Source organism: Cupressus sempervirens, chromosome 5 (genome assembly GCF_028749045.1).
Source record: "Cupressus sempervirens isolate cs-2001-9-10 chromosome 5, ASM2874904v1, whole genome shotgun sequence".
NCBI classification, from domain to species: domain Eukaryota; kingdom Viridiplantae; phylum Streptophyta; class Pinopsida; order Cupressales; family Cupressaceae; genus Cupressus; species Cupressus sempervirens.
In genome coordinates this window covers 93,027,035-93,051,389 of record NC_143122.1, presented here as the reverse complement: position 1 = coordinate 93,051,389, position 24,355 = coordinate 93,027,035, and the positions used below count along the sequence as shown (strand labels likewise).

The 24,355-nt window shown below is 36.7% G+C and overlaps 1 protein-coding gene across 2 annotated transcripts in view; it reads left to right on the top strand.

The window, feature by feature from the left end:
* Positions 1–24,355, top strand: part of ALG12 (homolog of asparagine-linked glycosylation 12) — a 342,508-nt gene that overhangs the window by 181,515 nt on the left and 136,638 nt on the right. For both annotated transcript variants that reach the window (XM_089828760.1, XM_089828761.1), the window contains exon 8: positions 5,239–5,297. In XM_089828760.1, the coding sequence (XP_089684886.1) occupies positions 5,239–5,297 (59 nt within the window). The remainder of the gene's footprint in view (positions 1–5,238; positions 5,298–24,355) is intronic.

Genomic DNA, 24,355 nt, shown 5'->3' with positions numbered 1-24,355 from the left:
AAAAAAGACTAATATCTAATTTGATATCTTTTCTTAACTTTCATAAAACAATCTTTACAAATAAATCTTGTGTTTGATCTTATAACTAAAACTATGTTGAAAGATCATTTAAATATCATATTAATGATCTCGACTTATTTGTATTTTTTATTTTCTTTAATATTTTTAAAAATAAAATGATTTTAGTTTTGATCTTATACTCGTTAAAATAATTTGATTTAAATTTATAATATACAATCTAATATGTCCTTTGAATTTCAATGAATTTGAAAGGTTGTGGTATATCTTTCACTTACAAAGTCAATTTTTTTAAAAAAAAAGGCTGATTAAAATATTTTGGCTTTTAAAAAAATTAATAAAAACCAATTTTTATAAATAAAAAATCTTATTTATTCAAAATATTACCAAACTAAAAATAATAATTTAATTATTAAAGTTTTAAAACAAAACTTATTCCAATTCCTATTTCAATTGTTGCAACCAAACATAGAATATGCATATTTCGACTCCTCTTCTACGTCAACCAAACTGGTCCAAATGATTATTCCAGAACTTATTTTAAGAATGCATGAATACTAAAAGAGAGCTTCTTCCAATATAGATGAATGTCGTATTCGACAATTCTTGCAGCTAAATGGACCCTAAAGGAATTCCAAGGTGGGAACAAGAGATGACATCTGAGCACTAGAGCCTATTGAAGAATAACACCTAGATCCTTAATGATCTTCCACTAGAGAAGAAATCCATTGGTTGCAAATGGGTTTACTTCCACTAGGGAAGAAACCCATGGGCTGCAAATGGGTTTACAAAATCAAATATAAATCTAATGGTACTTTGGATAAATACAAAGCTCGTTTTGTTGCAAAGGGCTTTTTTCAGCCTCAGGGTATTGATTATGAGGAGACCTTTGCTCCTACTGCAAAGATGAGCACAATCAGATTACTCCTAGCCATGACAACACAGTTTGGCTGGCAGGGCCATCAGATGGACGTCAAGAGTGCCTTTTTGAATGGTGATCTCCACGAAGAGTTCTACATGAGTCAACCTCTTGGGTTCAAGGTAAAGAACATCAAGTTCTTAGATTAGTGAAACCTCTCTATGGCTTGAAGCAAGCTCCTACGGCATGGTACACGAAATTGATAAGTACCTTAGTGATCAAGGCTTCCAAAGGAGTTCTTCAAACTCAAATTTGTACATCAAGAATACCGACAATGACATCATCCTTTTGGTTATTTATGTGGATGATTTGATCATTACTGGCAGTTCAACATATTTGATTTAGGGAATCAAACATAATTATGCTAGGGCTTTGTTAGACAAATTTCATATGCAGGATTGCTAGTCCACATCTACACCCATGGAGAAAGGTATCAAGTTATCAGCCAAGTCTGATTCTCCTCTCGTTGATGATACTACATTAGGCAACTAGTAGGAAGCCTCATCTACCTCTCTGCTACTAGGCTTGATATCAGCTTCGCAATCAGCTACATCTCACGTTTTATGACAACTCGTAAGGCATATCATTGGATGGCAGCAAAGCCTATGCTTTGTTATGTGAAGGGCACTTCAGATTATGAACTTCTTTACTCTTGAAGTTCTAAACCTAGACTTAGTGTGTTAACAAATTTAGATTGGGCATGCTCTGTTAACGATAAAAAAGACAACTTCTGGATATGTTTTCAGTTTGGGATCCGATGCCGTCACATGGACCAGCAACAAGCAACAAGCAGTTTCTCTCTCCTCTATAGAGGCTGAATAGAAAGGGACAGTCAAGGCAGGTTGTGAAGTTTTTTGGCATCGTCTGATGCTTGGGGATATGTAGATGTCACTAGCAGGACCGACCACTTTGTTTGTTGATAATGAAGGTGTTATCAAATTAGCATAGAATCCAGTCTTACATGAACGAACCAAGCATGTGTATCTTCATTGTCACTACATACGACAGCTGGTTGAAGACAAGACAATAGATTTGCAATATGTTCCTACCATGGATCAGATTGCAGACATTCTCACCAAGCCTCTTGGTCCTGATAAGATTGTTAAATTCATAGGATAGATTAACCATTAAGGGAAGGTATTACAATAATAGATGAGCTTCTATTATTAGTTAATTGTTATCTATTTGTAATCTATTGTAAATATTAGAATGTTTCTAATATTAGTTAGTTTGTAGTTATTTGTTAGCTTTCTTTAGCTGTTTATTTTGGCTAGAATAGAATGTTTCCATTCTTTACGATCATTTCCTAAGGAAACATCATTTTATTCTTTTGTATATGTTGACCTCTTAGTTTTTGTTAATATCATGCAAATATTTACCAATTACTTCGTAATACAGATGACATGGGTAAGGCTCAAGATGCAATACTTTGTTTTTCAAAGACCTTCTGAATTCATCCCGATGGCATTTATATCATAGCGGGATCATGTATTCCTTTGTGTTAATAATAAATCAAACCTTTTCTTTTTGTGTTTTCCGACAGTAATATCTCCAAGCCCGACATCTCTTCAACGTGGAAAACTCAGAATGGCAACCCGATGTGGCTCTTGTGATCTTGTTCGATGCATTGATTGTTGATTCTGCAATCAGCATCTCCATATCTTTTGTGATAATCAAATGCAATACATGTGGGTATATCCACACCCGAAAGCAACAAGCAACAACTAACATCTTTCATGATTCTCCTCCCTTTTTCTAGGGTCATTGCCTATAACTCTTTTATGACCTACTTCTAGAAAGTCTTAGTGCTGTCAACTCTCTTGTCTTCATTTGTAATATCAACCCTAGTTTCTATCCCACTTCCTTCATTTTGCATACAGATATTTTACACTCAGGAAATACAACAAATTCATCATCAGTAATGAATCTCTCAGCAACCTTTTTCCTTACATCTTCAGTCAAATATTCTACAATTTCAAAAATATTATCATTCAACATTGGCTAACATGACTCAATTTTGCGAATCTTGTAATATTTCTTCCCCTTTCTCCTGTTCCCTACTTTCCAATATCTTGTGAAACAACCATTGGAGTTGACTGTATAAGTGATTTTCAACCAAGAGGTAAAGCAGGGATGAAGCACAATCCATTCAGATTCACTCAATAATATTTTCTTAGATTGGATACAGCTTCAGTTTTCTAAACCCATTGAATTCATTGGGGAATGCCCCTAGATATTTATGATTTTCCTTTGATCTGATTAGATAGCTTTGTGCATCTTGTTACATGCTGCAATCTTGTTGTCATCCTTATCATAAGATGATCCATTTCTCCATATTCCGTCTTACTGCATGAGAGAGTGGAGGTATGACCTGTTTCTGATGCTTTCAAATTATGATGGCTCAAGAAATCTGATAATATTTGCTATAAACATGCCACTTGAGAATATAGGAGAAAATTAATCAACAAGAAGATTGTTCAGCCCCATGCTAAAGGTAATGTGCCAATACAAGGTCAAATGGATGATGAAAATGGTAAAGAAAAGCATGAATCGAGGCTCCATCAGGGCCAGTAGGTGAAATGCTCGGAATCGAGAAAACAAGCAAGCTCGTTCAGGATCACCAAGTCAAAGGACACATAATTGAAGAAGATGGTGCCCATATCTGGTATATGGACCCTAACAATCCGCAGAAAGCTGTTGTAAGCCCATAGTATCAGGATCCATAGAAATAATGTAGAACCCCACGGGGATTATAATAATAACCAGTGATGGGTCAAAAGTAAATGTCAATCAAATTACAAAGAGGTACAATTTGGATGGTCAACCGTTGGGCTGAAAAGTTGTATCTTTAACTACAAGATATATAGAGGGAATCTATTCTGCCCTAACAGGGGAGGAGAAGGAAGGGCAGAAATCATTACTGGAGGAGATTTAGATATAACTTAGCATTTATAGGTATCAAAGGAATGCAAACTAAAATACATAGTAACAGGAACTCATAAAGAAACTCATCAACCAATAGGAGGAAAGTTTTAAGGAAGAATTTATTGAATTGGCATCTATAATCTGGCAATTCCATTTATTTAGTTCAGCTGGAGATTCATTTTATAACATATCCAAAACATTATTAAACAATATTAAATACAAGCTAATTTATGCCATGCCATTATTATAATAAACAATTTTCAATAAGATTATTAATATCACACAAATTCATTGTGATAAATTAATGAGTAAGTACAAGTTATCAATAGGAAGAAGTCTATTGCAATTGACTTTCTGAGGGCATTGTCCTTGTATTCTGAGCCAACTGTTATAGACTGAGAAGTTCAAGGTGCAATCCCTTGTTAATGCATTCTTCTTTTAGGTGAAAGCCCTTGTTCCACTCTTTGGGAGTAGCCATGGTGAATCCACCCTCTAGGAGTAGCCATGGTGGATGTCATGTGAGAGACTCCATGACTTAGCTCTTGTCTAATTCACCCTCTAGGAATAGCCATGGTGAATGTGATTTTGAGATGACAATATCACGTGATAAAATTTTGCTGTTGACACACATGGGTGTAGCCATTGTGTTTGTAATGATGACATGAAATCTGTAAATTCTATCTCCTTGGCTAAGAGGGAGTGTTAAAGTTTGGTACCTGCAGGAGATATCTGTGTACTTATGATTGCATAAGCATTATATTTGAGATATTTTCTGCTACATTATCTAATCTTTTAATGTGATGAGGCTGCAAAGAGTCTTCATTTATGAACAATTTTTCATTTGAATAGCCACGTCTTTTGAAAATAATAAAGAGTCTTTAGCATTGGCTAGTGAAGAGATCGTGTGTGGTTATGAAAATCAAGACATTGCAAGCTCAAGACATATTCTTCAGGAATAATTCATGGGATATAGAGATCTATATTGTGTTTTGCAATATCACTTTAGTTCTTAGCCTGGTGTTTGGGCATATTGTATCTCAAACTTCTGATTATTAAATAAAAGTGATTTTTTTTGTGTGGCTGGGTTTTTTCTTTTAAAGTTGGAGGGTTTTCCCATGATAAATTATGCTGTCATGTTTCACTGCTTATTTTGATTCCTTTCTTAAAGCATTAACACGTAAGTTTAATCAAAACATTTATGCTTTTCTCACAGAATGAGTATGACAACTGAACATTTATAAAGTTTTTTCTCACATAAATTGGAGATGTTATTGAAATGCTTAATTCATTTTTAGATGAGATATGGTACATCATATTTTGTGGTTTACCTATTGAATTGCTCTCTAACTTTAAACTCTTGCAATGTTTGCCACCAGTGATAACTGCATATGCTTTCTGGATAAATGGACATCCATTTGCAACATTAAACTGCCTGGTATACAGTACTCTTCAAACACAGTTTACTGCTCAAAGTTTTCAGCTTTTGTTTTCTTTTTTGTCCTAACAGATATCAAACTTTATCTTGCTTCAATGAAGTGCACATCTTAAGTTAATCTGCAATTTTCATTGAAGAGCACACAATTATATTGAGAGGGGGTTGGGGGGATGTGAATCAGTATAATAACAACTTTGCCAATTTAAAACTTTAATCCAAACAATAACTTCAAATGCTGAAATAAACAATTATGCACATGAACACAATAACACAATATTTTACATGGAAACCCAATGCGGGAGAAAATCATGGCAAATAAATGCTTTCTTACATAAATTTGTCTTTTACAAAGTTTTGTAGGTTCCAAGCTACTAGAAGCTCCAATCACTATGTTTATGAGCACCGACTCACTAGATGTTCCAACTCCCACACTTCGTAAGCTTCGACCTATTGGAAGCACCAACCCCCACTACTGTCTTCATGAGCACCAACCCACTGCACTCAAACTTCTCTTCCACCTTGATAATGTTGCTTTCTCAACTGATGATGGATCTAATTACTTCATGCTCATTTTACTTTGCTAGAATCTTTTCTTGAATACTTTTAGTCACACTTTCTTTAATTGATATTTATATCACACAATAAATCTACATATAAATATATTTACTCAACTCTTCTCTAAATTCCTTCACCCTTATATTTATTTCTCATTTTCTCTGTTCCAAAGATTTGTTCTGCATCTTCTTCCTTGACATCTTTTTATTTATTCATTAATACGCACACACTCCTCTATTTTATTCTCATATATATATATATATATATATATATCGGATTGGAAATCTTAATATATATAACATTCTTTTGTTCACCCTCTTTTTCTTCTTTCACCGCTCACACTTCCGCACTTTAGAAAATAAAATGACTTTCTTTTTATATCTTACAAAATAGAAGGATGCGTCTTTCCAAATATATGCAACTTTTCATTATAACCTTTTGCCATAAACTAAGATCATTAATTTATTAATCTTATTGGCATTTGATTATTGGCAGCAACTCTTGTATAAGTTAATTCTGTCCATCATGGCTTAGTGATAAATTATTTCATCTCCCCAATATTTCCATTCTTTTGATGCCGTTGATTATTTCATATTACTGCTGCAAGTCTACGTCTTTCACATCTTTTAAACTGGTTTCTATGTCAATCGCACTTGTTCAAAATATTATTTCATCTGAACGATAAAACTTTATTCAGACTCTTCAGTTTGTCTTCCTCAAATTATTATTGTTGATTATTATTTTTATTATTTTTTATTTGACTGATGTCGTGACTTTTTCATGCCCACTGACCTTTCCTTCACTAATACTCTCTGAAATTGATTGTCGCTTCTTTGTCTTCATATGACTTCCTTTTACTATTAACCAACCATATATTATTTTGAAAAGTCCAGATGCCTTCTATTCTGATCACTTGTATTACGACCAGTCTTAATCGCACTTTATCAAATAATATTCACACCTTAGACATCCTCTGATTTCTGCTTAAGTAAATCGTCGTTGCCATCTGTATAAAACACTCTCTAAATGAACTGTAATCACGATCGTGAGTGATTTTCTCAAGTGAATTTCAACTTAAATATTTTATGGTAGCCATTATTTTGTTGGGTCAAATGAAATCTTAATCTATCATGCCTTTAAGTGCTAATAATTCCTTTCATATGGTTTTGCCTGTCATGTCCCCATTTAAAAAAATATTTTTAATGATAATTAAATAAATAATGATAAGAAACTCATATTCAAGAATAGAAATAAGAAATAAAAATTACATATATAATATATTTATCTATAAAATAATATTTAGTGTAATATTTAAAATAATTAAATAACAATAAATTTAATATTAATAAATAAATAAATAAAATTAAATAATTAATGATAATAAATACAAAATAGATAAGTAAGAAATAATATAATATAAATTGACTAAATCTAATAAAAAGTTCAGAGATGTAATAAAAAGATGTCTCTTTAGAATTGATTTTAAAGAGTAAGGAAGAAGAGAAGAAGAAATGAGTTAAAGAAGGATTATTAGAAGAGGAATGAGAAGAAAATAAGTGACTTTTTTCAAATATTTTCAATGATGAAAGGATGTGATGCTTTGAAAGGGTTGTGATTATGAATAGTTGTGACTCTTCAAAAATATTTTAAGTATGAAGAGTTGTGACTTTTCAAAAGGATTCTGATTATGAAAGGTTGTAACTTTTTGGTAGCATTGTGATTATGAATTGTTGCGACTTTTCAAAGGATTTTAGTTATGAAGTGTTATGACTTTTCCAAAGGATTGTGTTATAGGTTGTGAATTTTCGAAAGGATTGTGATTATGAAGGTTTGCAACTCTTTGAAAAGGAAATGGATGATAAATAAAATATGGGAGGATTAAAAAGGAATTATACCTAAGAGAATTGAACTACAAAACTATCAAAGTAGAGAAAGTAAAGAAACTAAACTAATAGATATTGAATGTTGGGAATTGAAGTAACATATATTCTATGAAGGATTATAAAATGAAAAACTAAAGGGAACCAGAGGTGTGTTCATTTGATATGTTTATTTCATAAATAAATATGAATCATTTGGTAGATAAAATTACAAAGATCAAGGATTGAGATGATAACTTTATAGTTCTCATAGAGATCAAGTAAGAACTTGGTAGAGGTCATTCATTAGAATGTCGAGTTTCTTTTAAGAAAATTCAAAGATTAGAGGGCATTCTTGATTGAATGTCAGGATTCCGAATTGGAACCCAAAGAGAGATTTGTAGAGAATCTCTTAGAGACAATATATATTGTAATGGTTAATCATATGCATATGTTAGAGAGAGGAGGCTTGGCTAGAGGTTTGATCTCTACCAAGTATGTATTATTAATGAGTTTACTTCTTAATAGAGATCCTAGAGGCCTTAGAAGGTGCTCTTAACATGACGGTTTCCTAACTGAGAGTTGTTCTCATTAGAGGGTTAGGTAAATCTGAGTACAGTGTCCTAACTTACATTTCACCAAGTGGCTTGGATTCCAATTGTGAACTTGCAAGTTAAAGCCACATCTTTGTTTCAAACCCTGAATTTGAGGGTTTCAGACCTACACTCAGACAAAGTGCTGTAACTTCCCCCAACCAAAACCAAATTGAATCAAACCAGATGCAAAAGAAAGCTAATTCAAGACCAACTTAACACAATCTTTATTTGATCAAATAAATCCATACAAGGCCGTACAAAACAAGTTTTCCTCCAAAAAACAGGTTTTCTTTCATAAAAATGCTGCCACAGTCCGTACAATCTGACAATCTCCTATGGCAAGATGTCATATGTCTTAAAATGTCTTCAACCAGCTGATTCAAACCAACTGCTGGTGGTTATGAACGTTTGGGAAGTTGAAATGCACTTTCATGACAACTTTTCAAAAAGTGGCATTAGCAATTTTTGCAAAACATGACAACTTTTGCATTATGACTCCTAAATAGATGCCAAATGGTTCCAAACCCTTAAGAATGGTGGCAAATACATATCTAAGTCAAAAATAACTAATTTGCATTTATTAGACTCCAAAATACACAAAAGACCAACAAAACACATCCTAGTGAACTAAGGACTCTTTTGGTTTATAAGATGACCACAAAGATCCTTGTCCACCCAAAAAGATAAAAGCAACACAAACAAGAAAAATGGATGGTGCCAACACATCCTTATTACATCAACATCCAATGCAAAGACAACTCTTGAATAAGGAGATAGGTGCCCTGCACCACATCCTCAAGCTATTTCGACCACTTATGTGACTATGGATGTTCTTTGCATTCCTCTGTTAAAAAAACTCTTTACACATCACAAATCCTCCCATCCTTCAATTGAATACTTTGAACTGCTCTTCCTTATTTCTATTCAAAATTGTTGCTCATGTTCGTCTCATGATGACATGGCAAATGAATCGGCTTCTATTTCAGCTTATGGCTTCTATGATGTGATTCAGTATGAAACACTTATTCTTTAATAAGATGATCTGTACTTGTCCAATTAGTTGCTGTTTATATATTCTGATTTGAATCATCTTCTTGACTATGTATATGCTTAGTGCTTATGTCACATATATTCTTTGATAGTGCAGCTTTCTAATTTATAAACTTCTGTAAGGTCAGGTCTAAATCTCTTTCATAGACAGTGATATGCAAATTTGACTGCCATATATATATTTATATATTTGTGTTATTGCTCGATTCATTTGTTCAATAGTTATGTATCTCCATCACTATCTTGGAGAATTGAATTTATTCAAATATATGTGTATCACTCCTTAGTCTTCCATATTCCAGACTTTTACTGTAATTCATTATTATGTATTTACTGGCCTTTATTCTCTTGTAATAGCTGATGAATATGAAGCTAATTTATCTGATTAAAATTTCTTCTTTCTATGGGTCTATGTTTGCAAATTTCTTGACATCAATTGCATTGCTGCATATTTTATTTAATTGATTGTTGGATATATGTGCTGCTCGACTCTTGTGGTGAAACATAGATATATCCATATTATCTTCATATCTGTCTCTTGTCCATTAAGCTTTTCTTATATTATGTTGTTGTACATATGGTATAGTATACTAATGTTGGCTCTTTCTTATATAGTAATACTTTTGTCCAATAATCAATTCCTTATATTTGGTTTCAATGACAACTTCTTCTTCATACCTCTTCATACCTTTGACATTGATACTTAAGAAATCCTTCGACATTAATGACAATACTTTCATCAATCTTTCCCTATGTCATTGATGGCAATATCAAATCTTCTGAATCTGGTCCTTTCAATCTCTCTCCCCCTTTGAGATCAATGGCAAAGGTATAATTATCAAAAGTAGTCATCAAATGCTCCCCTTGTGAAAGTTATCTTGTACTTCCCCTAAGAAAGATTCCTCAATTCTCTTACAAGCTTTAGTGCTACCATCACTGGATCTGCTTCTTTGAAGGGTCCTCTTTCAAACTTTGGCATCAATGGAATCAGCTTGTCAACCTCTTTTAATGTAATATTTTAAATCATCAACTATCTCTCTTTTGAACCATCTTGCTCTTTTTCCCAAGGGCTTAATAAATATCTCTTATGTAGCTCCCCCTAAGTTCATGCATCTCCTCTCAAACTAGGAGGTACATAAATTGCACATTGCACTTGCAATAATTTGTTTATCTTCTTTCTCCAAACTTTTGTAGTTCTCCCCTTTCGATTATTCTTCCTTGAAGTCCATAAACATTCGTTATCCTTTTTGTCTTTGTCATGTTTCTTTCTCCATACAAACATTGGTCGTTGTTTGTTCTTAATATAATTCATCTTATATCCTTTATGTGTTTACACAAACCCAAATCTGCAGTGCTGCGTTAAGTGTCCATTATGATTTCTTCTTCTCCATCCATGAAAACTTTTATTAGGTGTTCTGCATTCTCTTGCTCTGTGACCAAAATAATTGCATGAGTAGCAATATTCATGAAAGCTAGGTTGGGATCCATATGCATATCCTTGCTTTGAAGAAAATGTTCTTGATTGACCTTTCTTGCAACCATTATTTTTTAGTTCTTTTCCTTCAAATTTTGTGGATGAATTTGCCATATTACTGTTGTCCGGCAAAATGGGTAGTTAGGCAGTTATTGGTGCAGACACGGTTGTGTCGTTTCATTAGCACCGTATCGGATAGTATAAAAGTCGCTTTCACTTATGTATTTGGCATCATGGTATGGAACATTATTGTTATGTATGAAAAGTATTTGATGAATGAATAGTATTTTACTTTGTTAAGTTATTACATGTTTCTTTCCTATTCACCTACGGGCTGAACATTTGGTACCGTTGCCAATTCAAATCCGGAGTAGTATGGAAGGCCGAGGATAATTGGGAATAACCGTACCAGACAACCTGAAAACGAATGAGGACAACAAAACAGAAATTCTGGAAGGTGACCATGAGGCAGCCCAAAACTTTCACATCCTGTACCGCGTAAACCTGGAAACCTTCGTATAGAGAGAAGCCGCAGAGAATGAGGTTACGCTAGACAATGTGTGGGATGCTATGCACGCAAGCCCAACCACGAACATATTTTTAGACCAAATACCTCGTCTAATTGCACAAGCATACCTGGCACAGAAGAGAAGCAAGGAGGAAGAGGAACGCGAGGAACATCGTTAGGAGACCCTAAGAATTTCTATGAGAGAGATGCACGGCGCCGCAAAATAGAACCATGAGCTTTTGAGCCGTGGTGCCAAGAGCACTTGAGTTTGTAACTGTCACTTGATTCGACACATAATGTATACCATAGTAACGAGAATCGGAATCGACATGGCAGAATCGAATCGTGAATTGAGGGTGAATCACCGGTGAATCGGTGATGAATCGGCAAATTTGAAAAAACCCTTTAAATGTAGAGATTTTAACAAATTTAAGACTTATTTCATGCACCCTTTATTGAATATAACTTAAACACACTATAACATCATCAAAGAGAAGTTAAAACTTAACATACATAAACATGAAACATGAAATCCATCACATACGTAACTATGTTATCATTATGTACTAAAATGTAAATTGTAGGCTAGCTGAAGTAAATAAAAATCAAATGATCATAATGATTCAAATCATAGAATGTATGTAAGATGAAATCATGAAGATCTATAAGACATCAAATCATAAATGTATGTATAAATCTAAGATGAAGATCCATGAAAGTTTGAAATGTATGTTTATCAGTGATTCAGTATCACTATCAATATGTATATAGTATAAACAAAATATAAAAACAAGGCTCCAGCTCAAGCCTCATCATCCTCTAGCTCTGCTGCAGCCTCAACCTCAGCCTCTGAGTATCCAGTGTGCCTATGAGAAAGGCGTCTAAGGTAGGTCCTAGAGGACCACCGAGCCATGTCCCCTGCATGGGCAATGGGCTCACGAACAACATTGCTAGGGCTTGCGCGTGTGCGTCCACCAATGCCTAAACATGCTCTAGCTGCCTTCTCTTCCATGGCCACAGCCTTAGCCTCTACATCCACCTGGTCAACCCACGTACGGTCTTCCTCAGTGAAGACTGGTTCCACGGTCTCTGTGATCCACTCTGATTCTGGATCAATCTCCTCCAGAATGATTGGAGAGGAGTCAGCACCCAAAATTTGTCTGATCCTAAGACGAAGGTTGTAATGAACGAAGACAAGAACATTCAACCTCTGCACTGTCAACCTGTTTCTTCTCTTCGAGTGGATGTGCTCGAACATGGACCAACTACGCTCACATCCAGAAGCGCTGCTTGGTTGACTTAGAATACGGATGGCAATTTTTTGAAGGTTTGGGGTTGTGGCCACAAACATTTGCCACCATCTATCTGAAATAAGGAAAATAAAAAACAATTAGCCTCATTTACAAATTACAACTCTAAAATTAATGCATTATATAATCAACTTTAAGTTTAGAATCTAGATTCATGAACATTGAATATATTATTTAATTTTTACCTGGCTGTAGTGTTGTCTGAGCATTTATGGCCATCCTGCTAGAGAAAAGTGGTCCCTCTTTATTGTTGAACTGGTCTAGCTCAACAATTGTAGTAGCGCTATTTTCATTGCTACTCAACCTCTGAATCACTGTGTATAAGCCAGTGAGAACCTCCACATCCGCCTTGAACTCAGGACGGAAACGAAATGCCGGATTCAAATAGTAAGCTGCTACATGCATAGGTCGATGGAGCTGATTCTGCCATCTCCTATTGATGATGTTCCAAATAGGGCCATACCTCTCTTGCACTCCTGCATATTGGGCTCTAATGGTCTCCTTGGCCCTATCCATGCCCTCATAAATGTAGCCCATAAAGGGCTTCTCCCCATCAGCAGTTCGTAGCAAAGCTACAAGGGGCTCAGTGACCTACATATAAAGTAAAATGAAAAATTTGAGTCAAAACCTAAATATAAAATAATATAACTTAAAGTAAAAGTAAAATACTAAATGTTAAATTGCAATAAATTTACCTTAAGGATTTCTCTAGCGGGTTTCCAAAAACCATCCTCATCAAATATGCAATCCGCCACATCTAACCCTACAGTGGTCGTAGCATAGGAAGAGCAAATCCACGCCTGCCCAACAAACATGCTCCTCAATCCATCCCTTGATGTCAACAAGGACTGCAAGGTGATGAAATTCGAGGCAAACCTCGTGATACTTGGGCGAGCTAACTCCTTGCCTCTTGTGTACTTCTTGATTGTGCTAAGGACAAATGAATGATTATAAATTAACTTGCATATGTTTTTTGCCCTTTCCACACATGACTTGACAAACTCAAGTTTGCCAATTTCCTCCAACATGAGGTCAATGCAGTGTGTCGCACAAGGGGACCAAAATATGGTGGGGTGCCTCTCCATCAAAAGTTTACCTACAACAATTTTAAGTCAATTAGAAATTCAAATTTCAAAATTCAAATAAATTTATTTTGAAAACTTGAAAAGTTAAATGTTTACTTGCAGCAACATAACTTGCTGCATTATCCGTCACCACTTGGATCACATTTTGTTCCCCCACCTCTGCTATGACTTCCTCAATAGCCTCACATAAGTATGTAGCATTTTTTACATGTGCGGAAGCATCAATGGATTTGACGAACATGGTATATCCTACAAGTAACAAAACAACGAATTATAATATTAAATGGATCATCAAAAAATTAGCATTCAACAAATCAAAATTTACAATTATGTATGTAGGAAAGTAGAATGATCAATCACCTCCACAGGATACAAGAAAATTGAGGAGTGTTCTATTCCTCCTATCTGTCCAACCATCAGTCATGATGGTGCAACCCTTTGCAATCCACTCCTTTCAGTTCTCCTCGAGGTCAACCCTCATGTCCTCTACCATCTCATCCAAGAGGTATCCGCTCAACTTAGCCTCAGTTGGGGCTTTAAACCTCAGACCACAAATAGCAACTGCATCAATCATATTCTACCAATAAGGAGCCTTGTCACAAATAAAAATTTAGATGTCAAAGACTCAAATTATAAAACAAGTAGATATAATTAAAGTTTTACTTTTACTTTTAATTTTAACTTTAAAGAAAACAAAGAAAAAAGAATCAATTACTTGGCTGCAATAAATGGAATGTTGCAAAAGTACCAAAATCTGCATCTCTCCTTTCTGGCAGCATCATGAATCTCCTTGTTTAAACCCATGCCCTCAAGCGTGGGTTGGGAACTAGGAGTAGTGTGGGGCACAAAGTAACTATCCATTTTGTTTTTCCGCACTCTAGGCTGCAATAGGTTGGTGTGGGACTCTTTCTCAGTATGTGACCGACTAGTACAAGCACTAGCGCGAGCAGAAGAACTAGGATAAAAAGGAGGCCTAGAAGAACCCTCTCCAACACAACCTACGGATGTGGAAGCTGATGCAGATGCAGATGTGGATGCGGCTGCGGATGCGGGAACATGGGAGCCAATACCCCTTAACCCTTCAACTTGCATTTTCCTATTTGCTTTGTCTTTTTCAATTTTTTCTAATGCCATTAAGCAAGTACGTTTTGCCGCAGGAGTTTGGTTAGTGCAAACTGTAACATCGTGTCCAGGTATACCAGCAATGTGGAATTTCAATTTATAAATACCCCCGAAAGTTTTTTTTCTTTACAAAACATACATTTTGTTTGATATTTGGTTCTTCCTAGAAACTCTTCGTTATATTTCCAACATTCATCTGTTTTACCTATTGCGAATTTGCGAAAAATGAGAGCAAAGGCTGCTGCAATAATTTTTTTTATGTTAAATATCAAAGTTTGAAGCTAATAAAAACTACAAAACAACAAACCTAGTTTGCAACTTAGTAAAAATAAAGAACATTCAAGATTTACACTAAAAATCTTGAAAACTATAGAAATTTAACAAAAAATGCATAATACACTAACATGCAAGAAAAAAATGAGCACTTACCTCTTGCAAATGAGTTGAGGAGTGTTGATATTGGCTCCTTAATGCTCCCAATGCAATTGATGGGCTCCCCAAATGGCCTGCTGATCTCTTTGGTGCTCTTCCTTCTTGCCAGTTAGAAACCTAGGGCTTTTCTTTTCTCTTCTTCTCTCTCACTTTTCCTTTCTTCTACTCATGCTTAACAAATAGAAGGCCCTTTAGGGTTATAACAAAGAGAATAGGTCAAAAAGAAAATTAAAAGAACAAGTTATTTTTTTTAAATTTCCAACTCCATACTTTACATGCTGCAGCTGATTTTTTGGTGATTTTTTGAGCCGATTCATGCCATTTTTGCATGAGTCGCCAATATCAGCGATTCACCCAGGAAAAATCGGCTATGGCGATTTCCGATTAAAAAAAAATCGCCTAGGGTGAATCTGATTGGTGAATCGCCTATTCACGCGATTTTTAGGCGATTCTCTTTACTATGATGTATACAGATTAAATAAATAAAAGAGTGTTTTGTTTTGGTTTTATATAATGGTATATGTCAATGCCCAATCTTTTAAACAAAAATAGGAACTTGAGGGAAGATGTGGACGAATTACAATCTATGCGGGGAGATTTAATCCAAGCCAAGCGAAGGTGGCAGCTAAGACAACTTACCGAAGATTGGACTGTGGGGCAGTCGGAGGAATCACCAAGGGTGATTGAAGGCAACCACATGGAAGGCGCCGGAACTGCCAAAGGGTGCCACAGTTCACCAGAACGGCGAGTACGGAGCAACGAGGGGTTGCTTGAGGAAACACGACACAGACTAATGTTGCTTAAGGAGACAAGAGAACAGTTTTTGCATTCATCCCGTACACCACTACTACGTGAGGGAACCCGTGAAGGAGGAAGGGAGGCGAGGCCAACAAAGGGACACTACATGGTGGTTAGAGTAACCCGCTGGGAGCAATTCCTAACAGTTTCAGGATACTATCCAGTGGCCATCAAAGGAGGGGAAACACGATGTCTCAAAAGCAAAAACTCCTGAAGTTCACAGGCGACAGGAAGGAAGACCATGTATAGCATTGTCGTACATGTGAAACCATATGGACCACCAACTCCGTCACTAGCGTCGACGAGTGGTTGAACCAGTCTCCATCTAGCCTATGGGGAGTGGGCCGTAGATTGGTTCTCTGACATGGACAAGGCGAAGATCTCCACTTGGGACAAACTAAAGAAAGAATTTCAAGTAGAATTCTGACTACTACAAGACGACGAGGTTGTGGCGGAGATATACAACTATAAATAAGGGAAGGACACTGTTTGGACCTACAATTGAAGGCTCAAAGATCTTCTTAGCCGGATGAATAGTCAGCCAAATGGATACTCAAACCGCAAATGAACTAAAGAAACATTGGATTGTCGAAGGACTTTGTGGGGCATTGAGAAGGAAAATGAAGATAGTCCTGCCTACATAATATACAGATGCTTACGACTGTGCCCTGCACTTAGAAAGCGAGGGCAAGATGACAAAGAAAAAGAAGAAGAAAAGTAAATCCTCATCCCCTGACAATGATGAGTCCTCTGACGAGGAAAGTAGTGCAGACAACGGGGAGGAACCCAGCAAGAAAGTACAGGCCCTCCAAAAGGACTTGGAGTGGATGAGGAAGGAGTTCAAGTCCAGGAAGGGAGCCACTTGTCGCATGGATCAAGGAGAAATATGGTATATAGATTGCAAAGAGAAAGGTCAACCAAAGGGAGCGTGCCCTAAAAAGGCAATGTGTGATGTCTGCCAGATCTTGGGTCATTCTACGAAGGAGTGCCCGTTCAACATGAAGACACGAAGTCAACAGATACTGTTCACACAGGAACAACGATCCACTTCTAGCACTAATAATGACACCCAGGGCAACAACAATGCCACATTCGGCGGCCTCAGAAACAACCGCCGAGGAGGATGGGGTGGCAATGACAACAGGAATCAGATACAACATGATTCATAGGGAAGGCCCATAATCCAATGTCGAGCATGTAACCAATGAGGTCACTTCGCTAGAGAGTGTTCAAAGAATGACACTCATGAATTATGTCAATTGTGTGGTTCAGGAGCCCATGAAGATGCCAATTGCCCAAAACAAGTAAACTTCCTTAACATTGATGAGGAGAACCCGCAACCAAGCCAAGCAAGCAACCTATCCTGACCCCCGCACGGAGAAGCAGAGATTGCGAAATGCACGAGAAGACGTAGAAAGGGCAATAAATTCTTCGAAAGATATGAAAGATACTATTCTTGGACGATCAGAGGGGGAAAACAGCTTGGTGAATCAGATGCTGCAAATGGAGGTGCCCATTAGACTTCAAGACCTATTACAAACAGTACCACAACTAAGGACTTCCGTGAGAACACGAACGTCGCAAGGGAAGAAGATAAGGAGGACATCAGCTGCTAAGTAGGAGAAAGTAGAACATTCACGACGAAGTGAAATGCATTCTGCGGAGAAATGAAAGCCCTAACCGTCGTCACAATAAAGACAAAATACGGGACAGTTAATCATTTAGTATGCATTTTGCAGGGAAGAGAAGGCAGTGGAAAGACCAGTTGTAGGAAAATAGTATGGAAAAGAATGCGAGGGTGTTGGCTTTGGGAGTCCGAGTTATAGAGCCGACAGTATCGAGCAACAAGAAACAAAAGGTAAAGGACGACCTATCACATCTGACAGTTCAGTTCAAAGGGTTGAATGGCAGTGAGTGTCGGAGACGGTGGCAAGAAACGGCAGATACAGACCTAATCACGCAAATTCTGATCCGTGCCCAAGTCCATTGGGCAATACAACTTCTCGTGTTCTCCATTAGGTTGTTTGAGACAATGCTAAGAACTATGGTCAAAACCTACAACAGGAATAACCGAACCAACACATTTTTGTACAAGAAGCATCGGATGATAGTCTCCTTCAAACCCTGAGATTTCAGTAGGGTACTTGTTATTCTTGGCCAAGGAGGTCGCAAGGTGGTGACCAAGAATCACAAGTTGCGGCAAGAACGCAAGGAGTATTGGGTAAAATTGGTGGGACGTGACCTCACACCAAAGGAATTTGAATCTGTTGTGAAAGGTACCAAGAGTTGAGGACTATGGCAAGATTTCATCCGAGAGGGCCATTGGAGATGTATTATGGATGTAATAAAAAGCAGGTTGACATGGGCGAGTAGGGCCTCAGATATCGCCCTACCTTAGATTACATTCATAAATGACATCATGAATGGTACTGTGTATGATTGGGCCATGGTCCTCATAGATAGAATGGAGGAGTTTATGGCATTACAACATCAGACATTTTATATGCCCCATCATGCCATTAGATTGTTTCTAGATGCAGCCCTTCATCAAATTCCAATGGTCGGTCAGAAAAGGGTATTACAGGGGTTGGATGCGTACGACGACACAGACAACAGAGGCTGCGAATGATGCGACAGTTGGAGGGTCCACACTTTTCACCCACCCCCCCCCCCCAGTTGCTAACTTCGACACACTTGCTAGCCACCACCCCACTTATTCTTCCATTTGGCCAAATGCATGCACCAGTTGTCATGACTCCACCGATGGCCAAGACAAACCACAGATGTTATGACTCTAGAGAATGTTTCAACAGATCCATTGCACTAGTAGTGCCAGCAGCAGAGTAAGTAGAGATGCACGCGCCAAAGCCCGAACCTCAAGTTCGACTAGATGTGATTGGCTCTGACACTGTTGTCACCATATCTTCATCTTTGTTGGCCGAGGCCTACCCAGTCAAGAGCATTGAGATGACCTAGGCAACACAAACCACAAGCAGCACAACTGGAGAAGCTTGAGGTGATAGACAGAGCCAGTGTATTTTTGAGATAACAGTTCCCATTTATTCTTGCAAAGGTCGGTTCCTCCATTCAAACCTTGAGGCAGGGAGAGTTATCCCAAGAGTAGCTGTCATATTAGAGCCATAGGAGGTGGGAGTACCATAGTTTGAGTATGCGCCCAGAGATGAGGAGGCCGCACCGGTTGTGGACGTGGCTACCACAGAAGAGGTCGAGATGGATATAGATATGGACTGTGGGATGTCGTCGCTGTGGGAAAAGAGGATTATGGGTCGGATGAGGATAGATGCAAGCCATACCTCAAAGCCCTAGGGTTTGTGCTGGAGAGAAGATGAGTCATTGGATATCAAGCTTTGATCCATAGGAAGGAGTTACATTTGGTCTGAGCCTATATTCAGGGGGTCTGTCCTGAGCGTTTTTGCTCTTGCTTTGAGGCCAGGGGATGGCCAACAATGGAAACACTGGAGATGTTGGCTGATTCGGCTACAGAGCCTGAGTTGGGACTGTGCAACACTGCTATGGAGAAGCTGACACATGAGATAGTAGGGGCGTATAAAGATGTCTATTATGCTCATCGACGTGCAGAAGTAGATAGGGAAACAGAGAAGATTGTAGCTGTGAGGTCTACGGCAGTCAAGATAGAAGCTCGAGAGAAGTTAGCTGCTGAATTGGTTAGCCAGCAGGCAGCATGGATAGCTGAGCGAGCAACGCTTTTGCAAGATAAGGAGAAGGTCGAACAAAGATTACAAGCGACCAAATAAGGATTGCAGATGGCCCAAGCCCAAGCCATAGAGGCAATGGAAGTTAACACACAGACACAGAAGGACTTACGCATCCATACTAATCAAGTTTATGAGTTGTGTCAACAGTGGAACACTTCAGAGACGCAACCTCCTCCCTAGTCTATATTGTTTCTATGTTTGTATGTTGTCTCCTAATTTTGTTAGTTTTTGAGTCGTGAGGAGATGACTTTTCTTTTTTGGGTGGGATGATGTTGTCTGTTAAAATGGGTACTTAGGCAGTTACCGGTGCGGACACGGTTGTGTCATTTCATTAGCACTGTATCGCACTGTATCAGATATTATAAAAGTGGCTTTCGCTTATGTATTTGGCATCATGGTATGGAACATTATTGTTATGTATAGAAAGCATTTGATGAATGAATAGTATTTTACTTTGTTAAGTTATTACATGTTTCTTTCCTATTCATCTACGGGCTGAACAATTACTTCCTTCTTTGCTAAAGCCTTTGAATGTGCAATCAGGATGCTTTGAACCTCTTTCATGGCCTACTCCTGTCTTGTTGGAAGATGGACTTTGGTTTTCAATTATATTAGTGAGGATCTTCAGAACTCCTTTCATACTTGAGACTAGTATTTAGTTTGATGGTGGTTTTTTGTAAATCACTTCTCATCATGGTGAGTTCTTCCTCTAATTTCGCACAATCTGCTTCTTTTATATTGAACTTTCTCATAATCTCATCCTGTTTGGGCTTCATACAATTCTTGGATTTGTAATTTTTGTTTTGCAATCCTCTCCTTAAGCTTTCCATTTTTCTTGTAAGCATAGCCAAGTTCTTCCATGAAATCAACTTCCTCTTCCTTGTTGTAGGTATCTTCTTCATCTTCTATGGATTTAGTGGATCCTTCTTTGAGTTTTCCATCATCCATAACTTCATTTGAATCTGATTTATTATCTTCTTTTATTTTTTCTTTTGCATCATTCACGATGTAATCTTGATTTGCCACATCATTATTTTCTATTGTCATATGCATTCCAAGTGTCGCCTCATCACACATTTTCACCTCCACATTATCACATACATTTTCTTAAATAACTTCTATACAATCATCACTATGTATAGAGTCGATTTCTCTTTCAAGTATATCAATATCAATTGCTCCATCTCTAGTTGTTGGTGCATTCTTATTATTACTCATCTTTGAATTTCCTATTATTACTCATCTTATAATAACTTTGCCAATTTAAAACTTTAATCCAAACAATAACTTCAAATGCGAAATAAACTATAACACACATGAACACAATAACACAATATTTTACATGGAAACCCAATGCGGAAGAAAACCACAATAAATAAATGCTTTCTTAGATTTTTTTTTATTTTTTTCAAGTTTTGTTGGTTCCAACCAACTAGAGGCTCCGACCCCTATGTTTATGAACACCGACTCACTGGAAGTTCCAATTCCTACACTTCGTAGGCTTCGACCTACTGGAAGCGCCAACCCCCGTCGCTGTCTTTGTGAGCACCAACCCTCTGTACTAAAACTACTCTTCCACCTTGACAATGTTGCTTTCTCAACTTATGATGGATCCAATTACTTTACTCACTTTACTTTGCTATAATCTTTTCTTAAATACTTTTAGTTACACTTTCTCTAATTGATATTTATATCAGACAATAAATCTACTTATAATATTCTTATTCAACTCTTTTTTAAATTCCTTCACCCTTATATTTTTTTCTCATTTTCTCTATTCCAAAAAAATATGTTTTGCATATTCTTCCTTGATATCTTTTTATTCATTCATTAATACGCATACAGTCCTTTATTTTATATATATGAGATTCGAAATCAAAATATATATAAAATTCTTTTGCTCACTCTATTAGAAATGGGAAATACTGGAGGGGGGAGGCGGTGGGTGGGGCGTGAATTAGTATTCCACAAACTTTTGCCCAACTATGCATATCATTCACAATATATGTATAAATATCAGATTGGAAATATGAATATATATGACATTCTTTTGTTCACTCTATTAGAAATAGGAAATATTGAGAGGGGGGGTGAATCAGTATTCCACAAACTTTTGCCCAACTATGTGTATCATTCACAATCTTACAACGTGCATAAATAAATGAAATGATTAAGTTGAACAGTAAACATAACCATAAAGCAATGCAACACATAACACCATATTTTGTTAACTAGGGAAACCTTGGCCTAGGGAAAACCCCAGTGGGGATGGTACCCACAAAATGATCCACTAATCAAAAGTTTCTTGTGAACGATTATGACCTTATTAGGAGTCTATTATGTCCATATAATGTCTCGGTCCTTGTTAGAGGACTAGGCCTTGTGAGAAGCCTCAACCTTGTTAGGAGTTGTTATTACAACAACATAAATGTATGCAAGATGAGCCTACCGTCCAAACATGCAATATACAATGATATTGAGTATACAAAAGTATAGATACAAAAACCTCTTTCTCAATGCTGATATCTTAGATATTTGATATGATCGTTGTAGCTCATTGTACCATCTTCGCATACTTTGCATTTACTTTGCTTTATCATCAAGTTCGCATCACAAAACATGTACATCACAATATCCAAAAAACATTACGAACTTCACATTCCTAAAAGTGTTCTTTATACCATATTATTTCATAATGTTATGTCCTATCAGCGTTCATGCTTTCACACATGTTCCAAAATGTAGAATTATATATTGCCCACTAAGAGTTAACATCTAGGATGTTGTCCCTAATTAGTCAATTAATTATTTTGATAAACAGAATAATTCCTTAACATGAAATATCTGATTCCTTAATTCTGTCATGTTTTGTCTATGCATAACTGCAATTGGTAAAACCTCAATAAATCTGTCTGTACTAACTCGCGCACTTAGGTATGGTGTCCTAACACATTGTATTATCACTAGGTAACTGTGTACGTGCCAATAATGGCATTGTGAAGCTCACCAATCAAAACTATGCCTGTGCTGATAGATAATCTTCATAATACTTAGAAAATCTTCTAAGTCTTTATAGTTTATACCAAAACTTCATGTTCATGTTCTGCTAACTTGATACTGAATATATGTTGCCATTAAATACAACCTCATATCATCTACCCTAGACAAATTGCCAACAATCTCCCCCGTTGGCTTTGATGACAACATATGGGAAAATTGGTTAAGTTCCAATAAGTAAAACTTCAAAACTTGTGAGATTCTTCGCATGGCCATTACAAAGTTCAAAATGTGGATAATTTTCTATTTATACCATCTTTTACATCCTTATGTCTCGTAATTACAATATTCATACTACTTGCTGCTCCCCCTTTGACTATACTCTAACTAATATCTCCCTTTACATATTATGTTTACAATTTTCCTTACACTAACTCTCCCCCTTTGACATCAATGACAAAGGTGTCAATAACTATATACAAAACAAAATTGTATTGCTACCTACCTTTTCTTCATGCTGATGGACTGTCCAACACTGCAATACAGTCAACTAAGTTCCTCTTTAGATTGGTTAGACCTTTATTCCATGCGGCTTTTACTGAATCTGAAACTGTTAAAAGTGCACATAATCCATAAGACGCTAATTCAGTTGCTTGAAAATCTGGGTAGCTGAATTGTTCATAAGATGTTTTCACTTTCAGTCAATCTTCAAGCTGCCTCTGAATTGTATCAATCTTTAAAGATAAATGTTCTCTCAACAAAGAAAACCTCTGCAATGTTTTCTCTTTTTTGCTCTTTAGTATTCTCCTCTGATCATAGAGCTTGGTGATCCTTTGTGCCAAATGGATTACTTGAACATCTGTCCTCTTCAGCTCACTGGTTACTTTCTTCATCTCATGTTCTTTTATCTTGATTTCTACAGTGAAGGTGTTCATGTATTCATGTGCTAGTGCACATTTCTCATAAATTTCCTTTCCTTCATGTACATATTTCCTTAATTCTTTAATGCAAATATCTAGATTAACCAGATCATCCTTCATATTCTGGCGTACCTTCCTGAATAAATTTGCATCATGCTCCGCTTGTGCCTTGACTGTAGCAACTTCAGTCATAGTCTCGAAGTGACTATCAAATTCTTCCAGGACTCTAGTGGCTTCTTTTGTGGATTTGCCTCATTAATCTGGATACTCATTAAGCTTTCCATTTTCCCAGTCATCTTCCCAAGAATTTCCAAGGTCTCCTTTATCCCTTTGGTTTTCTCTACCATCTTGCTGGTGGCCAATGCTGAAATCTTTCTAAGTATTTCGATCTCTGGAACCTCTGTAGGGGTTTGTGGTGTAGAGATCATTATGTTTGCAATCAAAGTCTCAAGGGGTGACCTTGAGGAATTTTCTTCTTCTTTGCTTGCATCTCTGATTGGAGTGATCAGCTGTGTCTCTGCAATTGTCTGACTGTCATCAACTGATTTCACTGGTTCATCCACTTGCTGACTCAAAATAAAATCTATATGTGTCTCTGTATGCTTTAATTGTAAT